The sequence below is a fragment of the Podarcis raffonei genome, chromosome 13 (assembly GCF_027172205.1).
Source record: "Podarcis raffonei isolate rPodRaf1 chromosome 13, rPodRaf1.pri, whole genome shotgun sequence".
NCBI classification, from domain to species: Eukaryota; Metazoa; Chordata; class Lepidosauria; order Squamata; family Lacertidae; genus Podarcis; species Podarcis raffonei.
Window position 1 is genome coordinate 18,181,402 of NC_070614.1, and position 20,433 is coordinate 18,201,834.

At 50.1% G+C, this 20,433-nt stretch overlaps 1 protein-coding gene across 13 annotated transcripts in view; it reads right to left on the reverse strand.

Annotated features, from left to right (window-relative positions):
- Positions 1-20,433, reverse strand: part of PPFIA3 (PTPRF interacting protein alpha 3) — a 61,512-nt gene that overhangs the window by 10,038 nt on the left and 31,041 nt on the right. For 2 of the 13 annotated variants that reach the window (XM_053362749.1, XM_053362740.1), the window contains 17 exons: positions 19,754-19,966; positions 17,538-17,684; positions 16,954-17,088; positions 16,362-16,445; positions 15,259-15,390; positions 14,142-14,204; positions 12,382-12,461; positions 12,005-12,149; positions 9,924-10,123; positions 8,196-8,418; positions 6,824-6,990; positions 5,841-5,986; positions 4,150-4,243; positions 3,156-3,237; positions 2,010-2,210; positions 1,810-1,872; positions 243-269 (listed from right to left, as the gene is read on the reverse strand). In XM_053362749.1, coding sequence (XP_053218724.1) covers positions 243-269; positions 1,810-1,872; positions 2,010-2,210; positions 3,156-3,237; positions 4,150-4,243; positions 5,841-5,986; positions 6,824-6,990; positions 8,196-8,418; positions 9,924-10,123; positions 12,005-12,149; positions 12,382-12,461; positions 14,142-14,204; positions 15,259-15,390; positions 16,362-16,445; positions 16,954-17,088; positions 17,538-17,684; positions 19,754-19,966 — 2,202 coding nt within the window. The remainder of the gene's footprint in view (positions 1-242; positions 270-1,809; positions 1,873-2,009; positions 2,211-3,155; positions 3,238-4,149; positions 4,244-5,840; positions 5,987-6,823; positions 6,991-8,195; positions 8,419-9,923; positions 10,124-12,004; positions 12,150-12,381; positions 12,462-14,141; positions 14,205-15,258; positions 15,391-16,361; positions 16,446-16,953; positions 17,089-17,537; positions 17,685-19,753; positions 19,967-20,433) is intronic. The other 11 variants (XM_053362753.1, XM_053362750.1, XM_053362752.1 and 8 more) reach the window with 11 other exon arrangements.

The window sequence follows — 20,433 nt, forward strand, 5'->3', positions numbered from 1 at the left end:
TGGGAAGTCCTTTTGGTTTAAGGGGAGACGGCCATTGAATTCAGTGGAACTGTTGGTTCTGCCACAGACTGAAACAGAAGAATCTACACAATGGGAGAACCACCCATTCTCTTGAAGTATTGCAGATTCCCCCAGCCCTACGCTCTCCAATAACAACAAAAAACAACCCGGACCCCCTCCTCTTCCACAGACAAGTAGGCATGCAAGGACAGAGAGGGCTATTGTGCAGATCCCTCTCATACCTGCTCCCAGCTGATTTCTTTTGTCTCCTGGATAGAGGTTAAATGGAAAGCAGGAAGGAAAGCAGAAAGGAATTGTTAAGGCAGGGTTAAACACAGTTTGCTTGCACATGTGACCACTGACAGCTCAGAGTTAAGAATTTCTCACTTGATCTCAGATGAGGCTTACTCTGCACATGAAGCAGAATGAACTGGAGTCCTCATTTGGCAGAATAGGTTGCATCACTTAAAATACAAGCATTAAAAGTGGCACCCTGCAACACGAAATGACTATGGACTTTTCTGATCTGTCCACCCGCTGGATTTGTACCAGAAATAAGCTAGGGTGCCATGGTCAAGCGCCCTCCACCTGCCTCTATATGCATGAAGGAAGCACAGAACAAACTCTTGCAAAAACAACAGGAGGAGAGAAAGGGATAAATAGCGTCCGCTTGCAAGAAGGACCCAGTAAGTCTCCAGAGAAATAGGCAAGCACCATCTTCTGACCTCCCAGGTGCAAACAAATGCCATCATATTTCACACACAGGGCCGGCCCACCTATTAGTTGAGTTGAGCCTCTTACCTTAGGCGGCAGGTGGAAGAGGCAGCAGATTGGTGTCCCCACCTAACCTGTCTGCTTCTACTGCCTGTCCACCACCTTTTTGCTGGCCGGCCAACCAGCTGACCACCAACACCACTGGCAAAGCAGCCACCATCTCCAGCTCCGCAGCTGCTCTCCTTGGGACTCTTAGAGTGTTGCTGCTGCCCTGCCACTGTAGCAAAGGAGCTGCCAGGCTGCTAAAGTGCCGTCCGTGTCACTCAGCTGCGTCTTAACATGAGGAAGGGGCTTTCCTCAGAGCAAGGCATGTGTGGGCAAGGTGGCCTTGGGGAGCGCCTGCTCAAAAGTTTATCGCTCTGACGCTTTTCAGCAGTATCTGCCGCCACAAACGTGGCAGCGGCGCAGGAGTTCTCCCAAGGCCGCCTTGCTCACAATGCCCCACTCGGAGGAAGAGTCCGCAGAGTTCCTTGGAGCGAGATGACCCCAAAGGCAGCAGGCAGCAGAGGAAGCTGCATGGGAGGATCTTGGTAATATGCCACCCTGTACAAGGCCAACATTTGATGCCCTCCCCACAGCCCTTGCGGCACTGGCTTAAGCCCAGTAAACATGTTCCAGGCTTTGGGGTGGGGGGGAGGCGCAAGGCTCTGGCACGGTCCTAGAGCCCTCACTGCTCCTTCCCAAAGCCTGGTAGACGCTTTCTTGGCTTTGGGAAGGAGGTAGAAGGGCTCTAGGGTCCTGTCAGAGCCTTCACGCCATCTTCTTCCCAAAGCCGGGCGAGCATTTACCGGGCTTTGAGAAGCCTCAGCTTCATACCCAGTGCCACCACAATGCCCTAAACGCCACCTCTGGAAGGAGGAGGGAGAGGCAACTGCAGGAAAGAGACGAAGAGGGAGCAGTTTTGGTGGCTAAGGTCAGTGCAGAGGAAGAAGGCAGCTGCTAGTCTTGCCCGCTGCTCAGGAACAGCAAGGTAAGATCCTGGAACAGGGAAACAAGTGGGCACGAGGGCAGCATGCGCACAGCTGCGCCACTTACTGGCTTTGTTGTGGCGGTGAGAGATTCCATCTCTTCATGCGTCATCCACACGTTCCCAGTAGACTAGCAAGAGCAGCAGCAAAAGAAAGGAGATGGCTATCAGTATTATTATTTTTTTTTAATGAAAGAAACCGTTCCAACTTCACTGGTCTCGGCTCCTCCGGCAGAAGGGGCGACAGAAGAAGCGGGCCCTGACTCACCGTGCGGGAAGTGGCGGGGGCCGAGGGGCTGGTCAGCGACACCATCTCCTGAATGGCCAGTCGCAGCTTGAGCCGGTGCAACGGGTTGCTGATGCCAATTTCCCGCTGGATTTCTGTGTCCGACAGGTTGGCCATAATGGCGCCACTCTTCACGTTGGCGCGGCAGGCGGCTACGTACCAGGCTGGCATGCCGACCCAGAGCTGTCGAGAGCAAACGGGAGGGGGAAGGTGGTTAAGGAGAGGCCATGCTTGTGCAGCTCTGGGGAAAACAGAACCCCTAAAATCTCTCTTCTTTTGCTCTGTTTGAGACCCCCACAACTCCCCTTCTAGCAACGGTCTGCCTTTAAGAAAATAACTGACCTACTAAGGACCAAAACTAGCAATGGCATCATCATCATTAAAATGGCATGTGCAGGAGTCCTGGCTAAACTCATCTATTTTGGTCCTACTAGGGTCTCAGTCTGAATTGTGCTCAACACATCTACTGTTTGCTCTAAAATTGCTAATTGTGTGAAGAGTACACCCAGTCTGGCCCTGCTGAAAAAAACAGGCAGCAACCATTTGGGGCGTGTCCAATTGATGTGCCATCGCTGCATTAATTCTGGACCCGAAAGAATGCAAGAGTGGGAGTGGGGCGGAATGGGAGTGGGGCGGAATGGGGCGTGCTCATACATGCTCTACCAACACACATGGGGGCTGGGAACAGAACCCCCATGCAAAATGGTCGCAGCCTGTACAATACTTGGAAGTTGCAAGTGATCTTTTTAAAAACGTAAATGCCATGCGCTGGAGGAGAGGAGAGAGGGAAATCAGGAATGGGACTGGAGGCAGGCGAGCATCCAGAATTTCCTTATGTGCTGCAGTCCTGACAACCGCCCCACCCCCCACCCCCAGCAGTTATTTGGCTATATCTCTTTGTGGAGTGTATCTGTTCAGTGGCAAAGCAGGGTTTGCTGCCGTGCAGCATGGGAATAAGGCCTTCAGCCATGCTTTAACTGGTGCCCAAAAGATTCTGCTGGGACTGGGCTGGGGCTGTTTTTCACTTCTGTGTCCCATGATTAAACATCTGCCATCTGTGCCCCATCCGCATAGCTCAGTCTTTAAACTCTCCTTGCTGCAGCCCGCATTCCCTTCCCTCCTCATTACCTCCAGCCACGAGACAACAGTGGGCCCATCCCAGGCAGCGAAGGGCAGGCCTTGCCGGCAAGCTTCTTCTAACAGCTCATGCCTGCGAGAAAGAGAAATAAGAAGATCTGAAAATCCAAGGGGTGTCTACATCCAATTATATATTTTCTATTGGTTGTCTCACATGGCTCAGACCTACGGCCTGTATGTACCCAGAGCTGTGTGTTCCATATTGTTTGAACTTCTGTTGCTTGACAAAGACTTTTAAAATTATTTTACTGGGCATTTTAAGGAACTTTTTCTGCTTCTATTATGAATTTTAACTGGATTTTCTCTACAGCATCTTTTTTGGGGGAAATATTATTGTGCGCTGCTTCAAAACCATGGTCTTAAGAGAGAGAGATAAACATGGATGAAACAACAATAAAAATAATTAATTACAAATTCCCCTTTTCCCAAATCCAGCCATCAACGCAAATGTACTTGGATGCTCAAAGCGTTCCTTTTGGAATTTTAAAAGTTCGACATTACAGTAGTCGTAACTTGGATCTCAAATGCCTTGGCCCCCGAACAAATCAGCTCCTGAACTATCGAAACCCGGAAGTGAGTGTTCTGGTTTTTGAACGATTTTGGGAAGCTGAATGTCCGACAGGGCTTCCGCAGCTTCCGAATGGCTGCAGGAGCTTCCTGCAGCCAATCAGAAGCCGCGCTTTGGTTTTCAAACATTTCGGAAGTCGAACGGACTTCCGGAACGGATTCCGTTCGACTTCCGAGGTACGACTGTACAGTCCTTGTTCATCAGCACAACAAGCCCAAGTGAAAACTTACACTCATGCTCAATTCACAGGCAGGAAGCTGAGGGGGGCAGGTGTGTGGCGTGTTTGTGACTCATCTGCAAACCAGCACAACCAGGTCTCGCAAGCCCATGTCCTGAGAAGCTCTTCATCCTGCTAATCTTCCACCCCTTTGCCCTACCCCTGCCACCTGCAGCCAGTTACCCCTGCCCAATTCTCACTTCTTTTTGTTCCTGCGGTCTTTGTCCACTGGTCCCGACAGCTTGGAAAGGCCCAGGGGATCTGCAGGCGACATCTCGTCTGACGGTGTCCCAGCTAGGGAGAAAGATGGGCAAGTTACGAACAGAGAATGGCATGCGGACCCTAGACCATCTGCTCTGGTAATCTCCTCCATCATGAGGGCAGTAGCCGCATTCAGGCATTCCCAATGACTCATGCGAGAGAGCTGGGGTGGCAAAGGTGAATGTGCTAGTTCTGCCCTATACCCCAAACTGCTGTTGTTGCCCCCAAGTTGGAGGGGTGACATCTGTCACAGGGAGCCTTTCCAGCTCGTGTGGGTTCCCCTGTGTGTTCTAGAACCCCGATTTCCAAGGGTTCTAAATGGCATGGGGCCAGTGGCATAGCATGGGGGCACAGAGGTAGTTGCACCAGGTGCAAAATGTCAACAATCGGTACTGCCTCAATGCAGCTGTGTGCTTCCGTCGCTGGGCTCCATTGAGAACACCCCTGCGGTTGTGATGTCCCGGGCGATATGGACGCTGTTAGGCAGTTGAATGCACATGCGTACTCCATCCATTTCCCTCCCCTCTCTGTGCAGCCCCGGGGCACTGGCAACCCACGCTACGCCACTGCACAGGGGGTGGAATTACAGGAATGTTCTCCACTTAAGAAGTTATCCCTCCAACTTGGGGAGACAGGGATGGTGAAGCACAGGCTGAACTAGCATGCTCACCTCTGTGCTCTCTCTCACTGCCTGAGAGATTTAGAAGACCTGAACAGGGCTAGTATTTCTGAGTATTCTGGCACAAGCAGCATCAAAGGCCAGAGGGAGCTGCAACTATGGGACAGGGGATCCCTGGACATTTTTGCTACCATCAGTGCCAAGGTTTTTTGGGGTCCAGAGGCAAGAGATGCATCAGTGGGCAGAATGGGGTTGCTATGAACAAGCAGTCCCCTCCACCTGCTGCCCACCAAGTCCTCTTGTGTTGCTCTCGGCTAAGGCCCTTTGCATGACATGGAGGTTGTGTGCATGTATGGTCCCTTATGACACGGAAGACTCTTGAAGAGTTCATAGACAGCCTGAATCTCTCCTGAGCTCCTCCAGAAGCCTTGTGCAAAGGAACAGCATCCTTCTCCTATCTGCGATGAGCTGATTATTTGGAAAGGGCCCCACGGACTGGGATTGAGACCTACAGAACAGCGGCGCTCACAAGCGAAGCCCAGCTCAAAAGGCCACAATGGTTATCCGAGGCCTGGCATGTGCCCAAAAAACTGCGGAATTTTTGGTGCCAGGCCCGACACTGGATTCAAAAATCTTGAGGGCTAGAAACTTTAAGGATTCTATAATAATTGCACAAGTAGAGGTTACTGAGGAGCAACATTCTTGTGGGGAGGTGGAGGGGCAAGAGGTCTCTTTGTGAGTTCCTAATACTGATAGTTGGAACAGCCAGGTTCCACAGCAGGCAAGGCTGCAATCAGCCTTAGCTGGCCAGCATGGTCAGTGGTTAGTGATGATGGGAGATGCAACCCAGCAACACTGGGAAGGCCACCCACAGGTTCCTGATGCCTGGTTCCACAGGGACATGTGAAATAATTCTTTTTTGAAGGGAAAGACAGGAAGTGGATGTGAACGGTGGACTGGAGGGCGGGGGAACGACAACAGAACTGAGGCTCTGGGTTGGGAAAGGCATACCAAGCGAGGGGGACTCACGGCCCAACTGCCCCAGCCTCCCTTTCTCCTTCTTGCCAAAGAGACGCCCGATGGAAGATTTGATGCTCTTCTTCTTGGTGGATTTGTGCAAGGAGTCCTGGCTGCTGTTGGTGGCGTCAGACCCCAGGCTGTGACAATGGAAGGAGGTGGGTGGAGAGAGAGAGAGAGAGAGAGAGAGAGAGAGAGAGAGAGAGAGAGAGATGGACAGGATAAGAAAGAGATTATTTCTAAATAAGAAAGGCCTGCTCCTCCAGAGAGGCTCCTACCCTAAAATGAGAACCTAAAAGGAGATCTTCCTCCCTGTCAATTGGCCTCATCACTCCAACCCCTGCTAAGCATAATCCATCAAAAGAGGTGCACTTTTACCTGGCGCCAAAACCACATGAATGATAGAAATACTTTATTATCACTTGTATACAGTGAAATTACACGAGCACCCCCCACTCAGCCCTCATTTACTGACGCACACCCACCAAACCTGAAAGTTAGTTGCGCTGTTGTTATCTTTTCATTCAGCAGCCTAACAGCCCACGGATAGAAGCTGTTCTTTACCCTGTTGGTGCGACTAATCATGCTTCTATATCTTCTGCCTGAGGGCAGGTGAATCATCCCTGAGAATTTTCCTCACTCTCCTGAGGCAACGTTCTTCCGCTATTTCATCCAGCGGATTCACGGGACAGCCCATAATATTATAATAATAATAATAATAATAATAATAATAATAATAATAATAATAATAATGGTGCCAGGTGGACCTCACTGGGAAGAGCATTCCACAAGGAAGAGAGCCACAACTGAAAAGGCTCTCTCCTTCGTTACCCCCCCAAAAAAAACCTCCATGAGAGGGGGGAACCTGAAGACCTCAGAGGAAGACCAAAGGCTCCAGTTATGTTCATACTGGGAGAAGTGGCCTGAATAATAAGTTAAAAGATCCCTATTGTCCTGTCCCACCCCTTGCAACCTACCTGGTCCTCAGGTCCCTCCCGTCTTCCAGGGATCCAGCCTGCAGAGCTAAGGCTTGGGTCATGCGCTCAAGACGCATCGTGCGGGGGGTGGAGGGAGCCGGGGGCTCACACAAGGCCAGGGCTTTCTCCTCGGACCCTCGCCCCTCTTCCTTGGCAACGTGGTTCTGCTGGGAGGGAGAAGAGGCAGAAAAAAGAGAGACTTGCATGGCGCTGCTAGGGAAGAGGGAAGGCTGCCACTCTGGGAATCTCTCAAGTCAAGAGAGGCTTACAACTTTATGACCCTCCCAACCTGAGAACTCCAGCAACCAACCAAAGCACCTGAGGAACCTGTGTGCGCCCCTGACTACCTGAGCATCTGATTCTGCCTCAGCGGCCTGCTGCAAACATTATGGAGCCCACTCATCTACTCACCCTCACTTTCCTAATCTCGTTCCTACTCATGTCCATAACAAATGAGCAGGCCCACTGGACATAGCTGTCAACTTACAGATTTGAAAATAAGGGACCAGCAGCCCCAAAAATAAGGGATCAGCAGCCAAAATAAGGGATTTTCAGGGCACAGGTGTGTTTAACTTCTGAGCCCCTCTGAGCCAAAGGTAGAAAGCCCAGCCAGCAGCCAAAACGAAGCCTCAAGCGGTGGTTCCCACAGCGCAGCAACCCGGCAAAGGGGATGCAGCAAGGAAAACCACCGTCACCTCTCCGCTAGGAAGCGCTAAGCAAAGGCGAGTCCCCAGGCAACGCGGCTGATTTGATCGGCACAAGGCATGCAAGCTCCACCCCCCAGTCATTCTTAGACTCCTTATTGGGTGAGCAATGCAGCCAAGCAACACAGTTGGAGCCTCCCTCCTCCCTGGCCGGCAGAGAGGGAAGGAGAGGAGCTGCTTCCTTTGAAACCCGGGAAATTTACGGGATATTATCAATAAGGGACAGCAGCGGGACACAGCGCTGGGATAAGGGGCTTTCCCACCAAATAAGGGACAGTTGACAGCTATGCCACTGGACCACCCTGTTTCCTACAATGACCACCCAGATACCTCCAGGAAGCCAACAAGTCGTTCGGTCAGCTGCCACCCAGGCTTCTATTATTCTGAGGCACACAACCCCTGAGTGGGCTTCATTTTCTGGCACCGTTAATTGAAGGATTACTGGCAGAAAGGCCCAGAAGACCCTCAACCTGAGGCCTTGAAGGGCTGCTCTGCTGACACCATACTGGACCAGACGAACCAATCATTCGTGAACGAGGGGCTTTCCTGTGCTCATTTAAGAATAAACACACACAACACAAAGATTCCTGAGGGGAAATCTTTCAAAATCTAAAGTACAGAGGAAGTGGACAAGGCCCACCGTGTCCCTGGCCCAACTCCCAACACACCATTTTTTCTCCATCGCGAGCAGGGCTGTGGGGCGCCAAGCGGGGAGTAGAATGGCCGCTGCTGGGGGGAGACGGGCTGGCCAGGGTGGAACTGGTGACCGAGGGAGGGATGGAAGTGCCCGAGCGGTAGCGTCCCAGGGACCCGTCCAAGCTGGCGCTGGTCACCCGGCTCTCAATTTCCTCTGCTCGTTGTTCTGTGGATTCTTTTTCCTCCTGGATCAGCCTAACAAGGAGAGCAGAGGGGGAAAGCGTGAGCAATTTTGGGGTAATCACGGCCATCTGTTCTCTCTCTTTGTACCTTGCCCTTTTCGAAATCTTCACTCAGTAAACAAAGTGGATCTGAATACCTTTTGCTTCATTTATTGTGCTTTCCTAATCCAGTTTCCCAAATAAATTTGCAATCATGAGTTCTAGAAACTAACTGCTTTCTCAGCCTTTGCTGCTCTTGCTGTGTGTGTGTGTGTGTGTGTGTGTGTGTGTGTATATGTATATAAAGGGACCCCTGACCATTAGGTCCAATCGTGACCGACTCTGGGGTTGCGGCGCTCATCTCGCTTTATTGGCCAAGGGAGCCGGCGTACAGCTTCCGGGTCATGTGGCCAGCATGACTAAGCCACTTCTGGCAAACCAGAGCAGCACACGGAAACGGCGTTTACCTTCCCGCCGGAGCGGTGCCTATTTATCTACTTGCACTGGCATGCTTTCAAAATGCTAGGCTGGCAGGAGCAGGGACCGAGCAACGGGAGCTCACCCCGTTGCAGGGATTCGAACCACCGACCTTCTGATCGGCAAGTCCTAGGCTCTGTGGTTTAATCCACAGCGCCACCCGCGTCCCCTGTGTATGTATGTATAGATAGATAGATAGATAGATAGATAGATAGAGATAGATAGATAGATAGAGTGTTTGCCAAATTCAGCACCGGATAGGAAATTCAATGCTTGCCAACAATGCACAGGTACAGAAGAGGCACACAAAACCAGCTACAACTGAACAAGTAAACAAGGCACTAATAAATATCCATAAAGACAGAACAACTTGCAGTGTATCAGTAATCTACGTTAAGATGACCTGAATAATGTGCGTTTTAAACAAAAATCAAAACTTCTAGGTTGTATCCAGACTAAGTTACTTGCCCTGAGGTCCCACTGAAATCAATATGAAAAGTTAGTTGTCATGACTAACAAGCCTCATCGATTTCCTGAACACCAAATCAACTCTGTCTGAATCAAATGCCCTAAATTTAGGAATAAACAAGGCATTATCACAGACCCTCCCCAACTGTCCCTATTTTCCAGGGATTTACAGAAGCCATCCCAGTTTCTGAATTGATCCCAGAATGTCCCACTTTACCTTAGGATGTTCCTATCTTCATCAGAGAAATGTTGGAGGGTATCTCCCCGAGCCAAGCAGATGAGTAACTATACAAGCTTTAGAAGACATCTGAAAGCAGCCCTGACTAGGGAAGTTTATTAATGTTTAATGTTTTATTGTTTTTATATATGTTGGAAGCAACCCAGAGTGGCTGGGGTAACCCAGTCAAATGGGCAGGGTATAAATAATAACATTATTGTTGTTGTTATTGTTATTATGGAATAGGACGTCCCTATTTTCATTGGAGAAAATGTTGGAGGGTATGCAATTATCTATGTTCAATGACAGGAATGCAAAGAGGTGCATCATGGGAAAATACTTGCGCAGGCTTGCTGCAAAGGGCCGAGGCAACTCACTTGATTTCTTTGTTGATGGCTTCTAGCTGCTCCTGTAGCATAATGGCCAAGGTTTGCACATCAGCCTGCCCACTGGGGGAGAGCAGGTCGGCTGAGCTGAAGAGAGGATCACGCTCGTCTTCATCCGAGCCGTCCAAGCCGCCTTCGAAAGGGCCTCCAGCTGCCTGTTGAGCGCGTTCCCACTCCTGAGAGGGTTCCACCTGCAGAGGAAAAGCAAGAAGAAGGGGAATGGAGGGGGTGCGGTCCATTTGCCCCGTGACATATTTGGATATCCACCAGAGAGAACAGCAAAACCCCTCAAGGGCAGCACAGACTTCAGTTGGGTGGTGATGGGACCATGGTTGCTATGGAAACCAAGGCCCTCATCTCGCCTCACCCCCTGCCCTGATCCCTGGCACTGCACTGCTGTGAGCTCAGCCTTTGCCACAAAAACGATGTCAAGAGGGAGACTCACCAGGCGGGTGTCCAGTGGAAATTGAGGTTGAAAAGAGAGAGAGAAAGAAAAAAAATGTGAGGGGAGAAAGTAATGTAACTACTGCTCTATACCATTTGCCCTGCCACAAGCAACAGTTCCTCCTGTCAGGCCCCATTGCACTATCCATTTAAAGCCATGAATCCACAAGAGTGTCTAGTTCTGGCCTTTTTCTTCATTTCCGCCCCACTTTTCTGTTTAGATCATGCACACACATAGACAAAGAACCTTATAAAAAACACGCCATAAAGAATAGCGACATGGACAAACATTAAAAAGATAATCGGGATGAAAACAGACGTCTTAAAACAGCAGCCACATTAAAAGCAGGATAGAGCAGATTAGCTAAAAAAAAATTGTATGTTAAAAAGCACACCCGAGTAAGAACATCCTTAACGGATGTCTAAAAGCTAAAATAGATGGAGTTTGGTGGGCCTCCATATTTGGAGAGGGCATCCCACATTCTAAGTGCCACCACTGAAAAGACAGAGATGGGGAATGGAAAATCACAGGCTCAAGAAGGAACAAAAATGAATTGTCGGATGCAGGGAGGGTGGTAGGGCCTGGAAGAGTTTATGGCAGCGATAGCTTTGTCGCTCTGGAAATCTCCTTTGCCACCATTGCCAATTGTGGCTCCTACTGTAATGCAACTGGAATGTTAAGTGTTCTAATCCAGTGATACAAGCACTAGACCTTTGCTAGTAATAATAATAATAAATTTTATTTATACCCAGCCCTCCCCAGCCAAGACCGGGCTCAGGGCGGCTAACAACCAATAATAAAAACAAGTTGATTAAAATACAATTGATTTAAAAAACAAGATTAAAATACACCATTAAAACATTAGGATGCAGCCTCTTCACAGGAGGAGAAAGGAAAAAGAAAGAGGGGGAGGGAATCAAACTGGTTCTCAGCCAGAGGCCAGGTGGAACAACTCTGTCTTACAGGCCCTGTGGAAAGAAATCAGATCCCGCAGGGCCCTGGTCTCATGAGACAGGGCGTTCCACCAGGCCGGAGCCAGAGTTGAGAAGGCCCTGGCTCTGGTTGAGGCTAATCTAACTTCCTTAGGGCCCGGGACCTCTAGGGTGTTGCTATTTATGGACCTTAAGGTCCTCCATGGGGCATACCAGGAGAGGCGGTCCCGTAGGTATAAGGGTCCATCCCAGCTCTCCAAACCAACTCCTTTCTCTTTTTTTTGGGTGCCCCCAGGGCCATCCCACATATGAGGCAAGGTGAGGCAACTGCCTCGGGCAGCAGCATTCGCAGGGGCAGCAGATCCAAACTCCAAGGAATGCATCACCCATGGCTGCTGCCATGATGGCAGCAACAGCTGTGGCACACTGCTTGGAGACCGGATGTGCCCACCCCCTTGGCAGCCCCCTTCTCCCAATGCAGACTCTACAGTGGCCACTTGGTGAATTGGAGGCGCCGATGGCCTCTTCCCACCCTTGTTCCTGATGTTGATCTTCTGCCACCCCCGTCTTCCCTGGTGGGTGGCGGCTGCCATTTTGTGATTCGCCCCACGTGCCAAAATGTATGGGGCCAGCTCTGGGTGCCCTGTCCCGCCCTCTTCAAAGCTCATGCCCAGCCCTAGACAGCAACCCCGTACCTTGGTAGCCTCATCCTTGACGGTCCAGCGGCCCTTCTTTGAACGTCTTGCCACACCAGCACTGCTGTAATGGTCCACGTGGGCCCCCACGGGCAGCGTGGGCGCCTGGGAGTAACGTAGCTCCAACGCGCTGCCCGGCAGGGACCTCCGTGGAGCAGGAAAAATGAGAAGCGTGAGCAAGGATGGTCAGGAAGAGGGTCTCCACCATGCAAGTAGAGGGGCTTTATCCCACCAGTCCCCCCTGAACCAAATAAGACTTTCAGGTACTCAGCCCGTTGGGAGCCAGGTAACAAGATTTTCTTGAAATCCTGACATTTTGTGGGTAGGGCTGCACTAAACCGGTTAATGTAATTTGAGAGGGGGAGGAGCCTTCTTACCGGGAGTAGGTAGAGACAGGTCGCCCGCGTAACTGATCTATCTCCATGTGCATCCTCTCAATTTCAGCTAAGAGTTGTTCCTGTAGGACATGTGCAAAGAAGGCCATCAATACTTGGAAGCAACAGCAACAACCAGGAAAAGATAGACATAATATTTTACAAGGACAAGAAGAAACATCAAGGACAGAATAACTACCGCACACAGGAAGAACAAGGATATCGTTTGAATGCTTCACCCGTACGTTTATAGATCATTTAATGTGTCAATACAAATGGAAGTCGTTAGAATTGCAGTTGTTGTATAAGGGATTGTTATTTTGAGTGGAGTGTAATTGAAATTAATAAGATTTTGGAACGCAGAAATAAAGTAAATCATCAAACCATCAATTCTAGCACGTGGGGGCCACCTAAATTATATAATTTGGCATCTGAATGATTGGTATTAGTAATTGTATTACAATTTGGTATTGTTATAATGAGGCTATTATTGGATTATTGTAATGGAAATCTAATAAAAAATATTATTTTAAAAAAAAACTTGGAAGCAACCTAGCAGACTTCAAAGCCCTCCATCATATTTATTTTTTTAAAGATATAGTATTTCTAAAATAGATTGTTTTATTTATCTCTAAGCAGCATACAACAGATGAACGCAGAAGAGTGTAATACAGTAATACCTTGGGTTAAAGTTGCTTCAGGTTGAGCATTTATGGGTTGCGCTCCGCGACGAGCCAGAAGTAATGGAATGTGTTACTTCCGGGTTTCACCGCTCGCGCATGTGCAGATGCTCAAAATGACGTCACGCGCATGCGCAGAAGCGGCGAATCGTGACCCGCGCACGTGCAGACGCGGGTTGCGTTCTCTTCAGGATGCAAACGGGGCTCTGGAATGGATTCCGTTCGCATCCAGAGGTACCACTGTAAAAGGCTAAGGAGTGAAACTCTACACAAATCCCGAGTCCCCAAGATCGTTGGACAGGGCCTTGTACACCTCCTTCCGGCAACACCTGCAGCCAAACTGGTACCAAAGGTATTGCTCTGCTTTCCTCTGGACCACATCGCTGAGGCTGAGAGGCAGGTCTTGTCGTCTGGGCAGCCCAGGACCCCCATACACACTGCCCAGGGAGATTACTTCGGTGCTGCTGACACAGAAGTTTGACTTCACCCCCAAGACAGATGGATGCCAACGACATATGACAGAGAGAAAGGTATTACACGGAATATGGGCAAGAGTGGAAAATGCCCATTTCTAGGTGCTCAACTCAACAACCTGGCCACATCATTCTGTATGAGTCTCAAGAGAAGCCCTACACAAAGTGCATTACAGTAGTCCAATCGTGAGGTTACCAAAACGTGAGTCACAGTGGCAAAGCTACTCATGTTCAGGAAAAGGTGTAGCTGGCATACCAACTGAAAATGATAATAGGGGCTCCTTGCCACGGAGGTTACCTGAGCCTTCAGTGAAAGGGATGGATCTAGGAACACCCCAAAAACAATGCACCTGTTTCTTCTGTATGCATTCCCGACCCAAACTGATAAACTCTCCAGCTTGCAAACAGGCAAACCACTCACCCACAATGCCTCCATCTTAGCAGGATTCTGCCTCAGTTTGTTAGCCCTCAGACACTCCCAGAAGTTTCCCTTCCACTTCCTCTAGCCCTTAGCTCACCCCACAAATTCAGAACATTCTTCTCCCTTCTAGATTTCATGACTAGTGAATTGCACCCTCTCTGATAGTAATTCAGCCACAATTAGCCTCACCTTGTTTGCCAGTAGTTCATCCTGAACCTTCTTCATGTTAGCTATTTCTTCACTCAGTGTGTTCTTGATGGGGGGGAAAGGAAAGAGTTTAGTGAGAGCAAGAGAATGTTCCTCCCTCCCTTCCCAAATGCTCCATATTCTCCATCACCCCGCATGGAAGACTCAACCCAGGTGGGTTTTCTGCATCAGGTGACTGAAGCTGCTTTGAAGGGCTGCGGCCTCTTCTCTGCAGTAGCCTCTGCTGTTAAGACCAACCCCAATGGCAGACAAAACCATCACAGCAATTGCCTAACACTGAGAGTCCTAAATGTCCCTCACATGAGGGCCCTTGGTGGAGAACCTCCTGGGCTCCCTTCTAGCTTGGCATCTGGGTGGGTGGTTGCCATGACTGGAACTAGCAGTTATTTTCCTGAAGTACATGGAAACGGAAATTTTGGTGCATTATGACTAAAAAACACATGGCTGCCATCTTGTTTTTTGTGATGGTGGCCATGCTTCTTTACTCACAGTAATCCAAAACCACAGTTCCCAGTAAAAGGACCCCTAGACGGCTAAGTCCAGTCAAAGGCGACTATGGGGTTGCATTGCTCGTCACGCTTTCAGGCTGAGGGAGCTGGTGTTTGTCCACAGACAGCTTTCCGGGTCATGTGGCCAACAGGACTAAACCGCTTCTGGCACAACGGAACTCCATGACGGAAATCAGAGAGCACAGAAACGCCATTTACCTTATCGCCACAGCAGTACCTATTTATCTACTTGTCAGTGGACTGTATTTCAGAAAACCAACATGGCTGCCATAGCTGTGGTTGCTGAGGGTATGCGAATAGGGCTGATGGCCTTTCATCTGGTCAAATTGTTAGGGCAAGGCTTCAGATAATACCACCCTTCAAGACCTCAAGAGGTTCGAACAGGTGAAGTCTGTGCTCCAGAGACACCTCAACTTCTTGCCTTCCGGAGGGCCAATCCTTATCTCCCCGCCACAGTTCCTGGCTCTGACAGTTCCTCCCTCTGATTTCCACCCACCTGATGAGCACAGGGACAGCAGACACATGGCTGCTCCGAAGCAGCTCTCCCCAAACCACGTCCCAACCTCTCACCACAAGCCCACACACCCTACCTTCTCCTCCAGGGCCCCCATCCGTTCCTTGAGGTGCAACTGGAGACGTTCGTTGGATTCAGAGAGCAGCTTGTCTACCGTTTCCGAGAGGCGCTTGTTGTGTTCGTCGTTCATTTTCTCCCTTTGGCGTGCCTGTTTTTTGTTTTTAAACAAAGGAGGCAGCAGGCATTGGAGACAGGGCAACAACCCCTGCCTCTCTCTTTCTCACTCACCTCCCAGAAACCTTCACCTCTGATTCCACCTCCCACTATCTTGCCTTGCTCACATCCAACAGCCCCCTCTTCCTTACTTGATTTTACAATGCTTTATTGCCTCTGTAGCCACAAAAGCTCTCTAAAATCGGATTCCAGGAAGCTGTCTTATTCTGAGTCAGACCACTGGTCCATCTAGTTTGGTGTTGTCTACACTGTGTGGCACCAGCTCTCCAGCATTTTGGATAGGGGCCTTTTCCAGCCCTACCTAGAATTGCCAGGGATTGCACGTGGGCAGGAGTGCCAATTTGAACAAAATATTGGGGGACCCAGCCCTGCCAGAAGGTTGCCGGAAGGAGGGAGGGAGGCAGGCCCGAGCCAGGTGAGTGTAGCCCAGAGTGAGGGCCCCCGGCCTGGCAGAGGCTGTGCCGCCTTCCTCCCTCCCTTGCCCAGCACTACCATAACCCAGGAAGCTGGGCTCCGGGTGAGGAAGACAGCGTTGCCTGAGCTGGGGATGGAGCTGAGAGGCTGAGCCAGTGGACTCACTGGGGGATGATGGCTGGCCCAGGAGCAATCACTTGTGTGGTGGGGGCCCCGTAGGGCGAAGGGTTCAGGCCAAGGCCATCAGAGGGGAAGAGAGGAGGGAGAAAGGGAGTCAGGTGGATGATCAGGCAGTTTACCTGCACTCTCATGCGGTGGTGGCAGAGAGGGAGGTTGGGGCATCCCATCACAGTCAATTGGGGAGGGGGTCTGAAGGGGTCTGGGCCCCTTAGAGTTGGTGCCTATGCACCTGGGCTCTTTTACACACAGAGCAACATGTTCCACCAATGAGCTACTTTATAGTCTTTCTTCCAGTTCCTGGTCCCCCTCTTTCCCATCAAACTCCTGCCCTACTTCCTATCATGACCTCACCCGTTGGAGCTCCTGGTTTTTCTCCTCCAGCTGGGCCTCAAGCTGACGCAGGCGCTCCTCAAAATTCCCGTGGCGCTCCTCTGCCTAAATAATAAATATAAATATAAATATATAAATTTTATTTATACCCCGCCCTCCCCAGCCAAGACCAGGCTCAGGGCGGCTAACAACCAATAATAAAAACAAGTTGAATGAATACAACTTAAAAACAAGATTAAAAGACAACATTAAAACATTAAAACGCAGCCTCATCACAGGAGGAGAAAGGAAAAAAGAAAGAGGGGGAGGGACTCAAATTGACTCCAAGCCAAAGGCCAGGCAGAACAACTCTGTCTTACAGGCCCTGCGGAAAGAAATCAGATCCCGCAGGGCCCTGGTCTCATGAGACAAGAGTGTTCCACCAGGCCGGAGCCAGAGTTGAAAAGGCCCTGGCTCTGGTTGAGGCTAATCTAAGAAGAGAGTGAAGGGGAGTGTTAAACCATGACTCCCATTTGATCTCCTTTTTTTCTGATTCCAGCAGGTGTGCCTCATTGCCCACTTCCTCCACCAGCCATGTGGCGCGCTGGCCACTTCCTCCCCGTCGCGCAAGTACCTTGTTGAGGGCTGCCACTCGCTGGGCCAGCTGGGCCTCTATCTCAGGTAAGGTCTCGGCCTTCTGGAGGGTCTGCTGAAGCTTCTGCTTGGCATCTTCCAGCCAGTCTTGTAGCTGCCTGTTCTTCTCTTCACTCTGCGCAGGGTAAAAGGTTAAGTCTGATGGCCTTGTCAATGAACGGCTTCCAAGCAGTGACCCCAACAAACTTGATGCTTTGGACAAGGGCAGGGCAGGGAAAGAACCAGGGAATTTGGGTGCTTTATGCACCTGGAGGGGAACTTAAACCAGCCCCAGATGCCTGTGCAACTATGGAAGGTGATAAAACAGCCCGGAAATGAGATTTTCCAAGTCCACCAAAGCTGGGCTAGAGGAGGAAGCTGCAATGAACCTCCGTCATTTGGAACTGCATACACCAGTAGGGACTTGCTGGAAAGAGACAGGGGCAACTTCACAACCACCTGCATGCTTAGGAAGAGTAGAGAGAGGATGCCTGGGACAACCAGGTTTAAGGAGGGAGGTGTTGGGAACAGCCAAGGTTACTCAGCCAGGAGAGGACACAGAGAGACAGGAAGTAAGGGACTCACTTGTCTGTACAGGGATTCCTTACTGGCCAACTCGTTCTCCAGCTTGTCGTTGACATCATGGAGAGAGGTCGCCTCCCTCTGAGCACTCAGGTAGCGTTTCTCCAGAGTAGTGATCCGCTCTTCCATGTCCTCCCGCTGGGCTAGAGCCTGTCACCCCCCGCCAGACAAGAGAAGGGAATGATGGAGAAGTCACACTGGGAACTCCCACACATCTCCTTTAGTTGCCAGTTGTGGAAGAAATGAAGGTTCTCGGTGCCTTAAAAGGTAAAGGTAAAGGGACCCCTGACCATTATGTCCAGTTGTGGCCGACTCTGGGGTTGCGGTGCTCATCTCGCTTTATTGGCCGAGGGAGCCAGTGTACAGCTTCTGGGCCAAGTGGCCAGCATGACTAAGTTGCTTCTGGCGAACAAAAGCAGCGCACGGAAACGCCGTTTACCTTCCCGCCGGAGTGGTACCTATTTATCTACTTGCACTTTGACGTGCTTTCGAACTGCTAGGTTGGCAGGAGCAGGGACCGAGCAACGGGAGCTCACCTCGTCGTGGCGATTCGAACCACCGACCTTCTGATCGGCAAGTCCTAGGCTCTGTGGTTTAACCCACAGCACCACCCGTGTCCCTCTTGGTGCCTTGCATGCACTAAATAACATGTGGAGATCTCTCTCTCTCTCTCTCTGTTTATTGTCTACTTGAGGGAGCAGCAGTTTGCTGCATTCCTTTGTTAACCCCACCCAGCAATCTTATTGCTGGCCGCTTGAGGTTTTAGTGTAAAGATGGGGAATCTTTGGCTTCCCAGAAGTTACTGGGGTACATCTCCCATCATTCCTGGCCATCAGCCATGCTGGCGGGGGCTGATGGGAGTTGGAGTCCCACAACATCTGCAAGGCCACAGGTTCCTCATCTCTGCTTTAGTGAAACTGAGGTGTTAGTAGCTTTGAGACAGAGTACTTATTCGCTTTCCCTACGCTGTTCATAATTTCACCGACTTCTGTCATACCCCACCTTTGTGGTCTTCCCCCCCCTTTTCTAAATCAAAAAGCCCAGATCTGTGAAGCAAGGGATGACCAAACCTTGTGCTCTTGGGAGTCCGCCCTGTTTTTTAGGCAGTGGTTTGGGGTCCAGAGTTGTATTCTGCTGCACAAACAAATCCCACTCTGTGAGTCGTCAGGCTCCATAGCAAAGCTGGTACCAGTTGTAAGAACAAGCTTCCCACACAAGTGCAGGCATCGCTGAGGCGTTAATGCTAGGCTTCTTTTTTGGATTTTGCACACAAATCTCTTGTTTCTTACAAACTGAAAAGCCTTTTCTTTTTCTTTATGAGAGACTCTGTGGGCAGACTTTTTAACACACACTGATTAAAATGTGATGTAAACTGCCAGGGAGGAATCACATAAAATTGCTGTGTGTGTGTGTCTGTGAGGGAACTGTGAGGGAACTGCCAGAAGGCCCTTGGAGCTAGACCTCAATGTCCGGGCTGAATGATGGGGGTGGAGATGCTCCTCCAGGTATACTGGGCCGAGGCTGTTTAGGGCTTTAAAGGTCAGCACCAACACTTTGAATTGTGCTTGGAAACGTACTGGGAGCCAATGTAGGTCTTTCAGGAATGGTGTTAGATGGTTTCGGTGGCCGCTCCCAGTCACCAGTCTAGCTGCCGCATTCTGGATTAGTTGTACAGTGGTACCCCGGGTTAAGTGCTTAATTCGTTCCGCAGGTCCGTTCTTAACCTGAAACTGTTCTTAACCTGAAGCACCACTTTAGCTAATGGGGCCTCCTGCTGCTGCTGCGCCACCGGAGCACGATTTCTGTTCTCATCCTGAAGCAAAGTTCTTAACCTGAAGCACTATTTCTGGGTTAGCGGAGTCTGTAACCTGAAGAGTATGAAACCTGAAGTGTATGTAACCTGAGGTACCACTGTATATATAAATGTACCGTAGATTCCGGCGTATAAGGCGACTTTTTAACCGCGGAAAAGAGGTTAAAAAGTCGGGGGTCGCCTTATATGCCGGGTATAAGGTGGGCGGGCTCCTCGCCGGGTGGCTTTCTCCCGGCACGGAGCTGCCCAGCGTATTAGGCGACTGGGCATATTAGACGAACCCCCAAATTGCAGCTGCCAATTTGGGGGGGGTCGTCTAATACGCCCAGTCGCCTAATACGCCGGAATCTACGGTACTTAATAATTATAATGAAATGTATGGAGTGTTCCAGCTGCGGCCGTCTACCTCCTTGAGGTCCCGTTGCAGCTTGGCGTTGATCTCTTCAGACTTGATGAGGTCCCGCTGGGCTGTAGCCAACTCTTCCTCCAGCTCTGCCATCTGCCGGCAAAGCATGGTCAGTCGCTCCTTTAGCTGAGAAAGCTCTCCTCGCTGGCGCTCCAACACCTCTTCTAGCTCAGATTCTCGGCCACCGCGCCCCAACTCAAGGGATCCATTGGCCTGAGAAACAGAAGGAAGGGAAAGGGATTATGGCATGCCACAAACACTGACTCTGCCAAAAAAGCTGAAAAACATCTTCATGTATGCGACAACGGCCGCGAGAGTTCTAAAAGCACAAGGATGGAAGACTGAAGAAACCCCAACTAAAGAATCATGGCAAGAAAAAATGATGGACTATGCAGAACTGGCAAAACTGACTTATAAGCTACGGGACAAGGATCACTGTGACTTTAAAGATGAATGGGAACCCTTTACAAAGTATTTGAAGACGCAACAAAGCGAACTGGACTCCTTGGCTGGCTTTGAATAAACATTCACAAACTTTTTTATTGATAATAATCAGCTAAATAGTTTGAGGATCTATACAACTTTGTAACATGCAGAAATCAGCATTCTCAGAGAAATCAAAGAACGGAACTGAAGGAAGTCGGGGGATGGGTGGGTTTTGTGTGGGAGGGCGGGGGGAG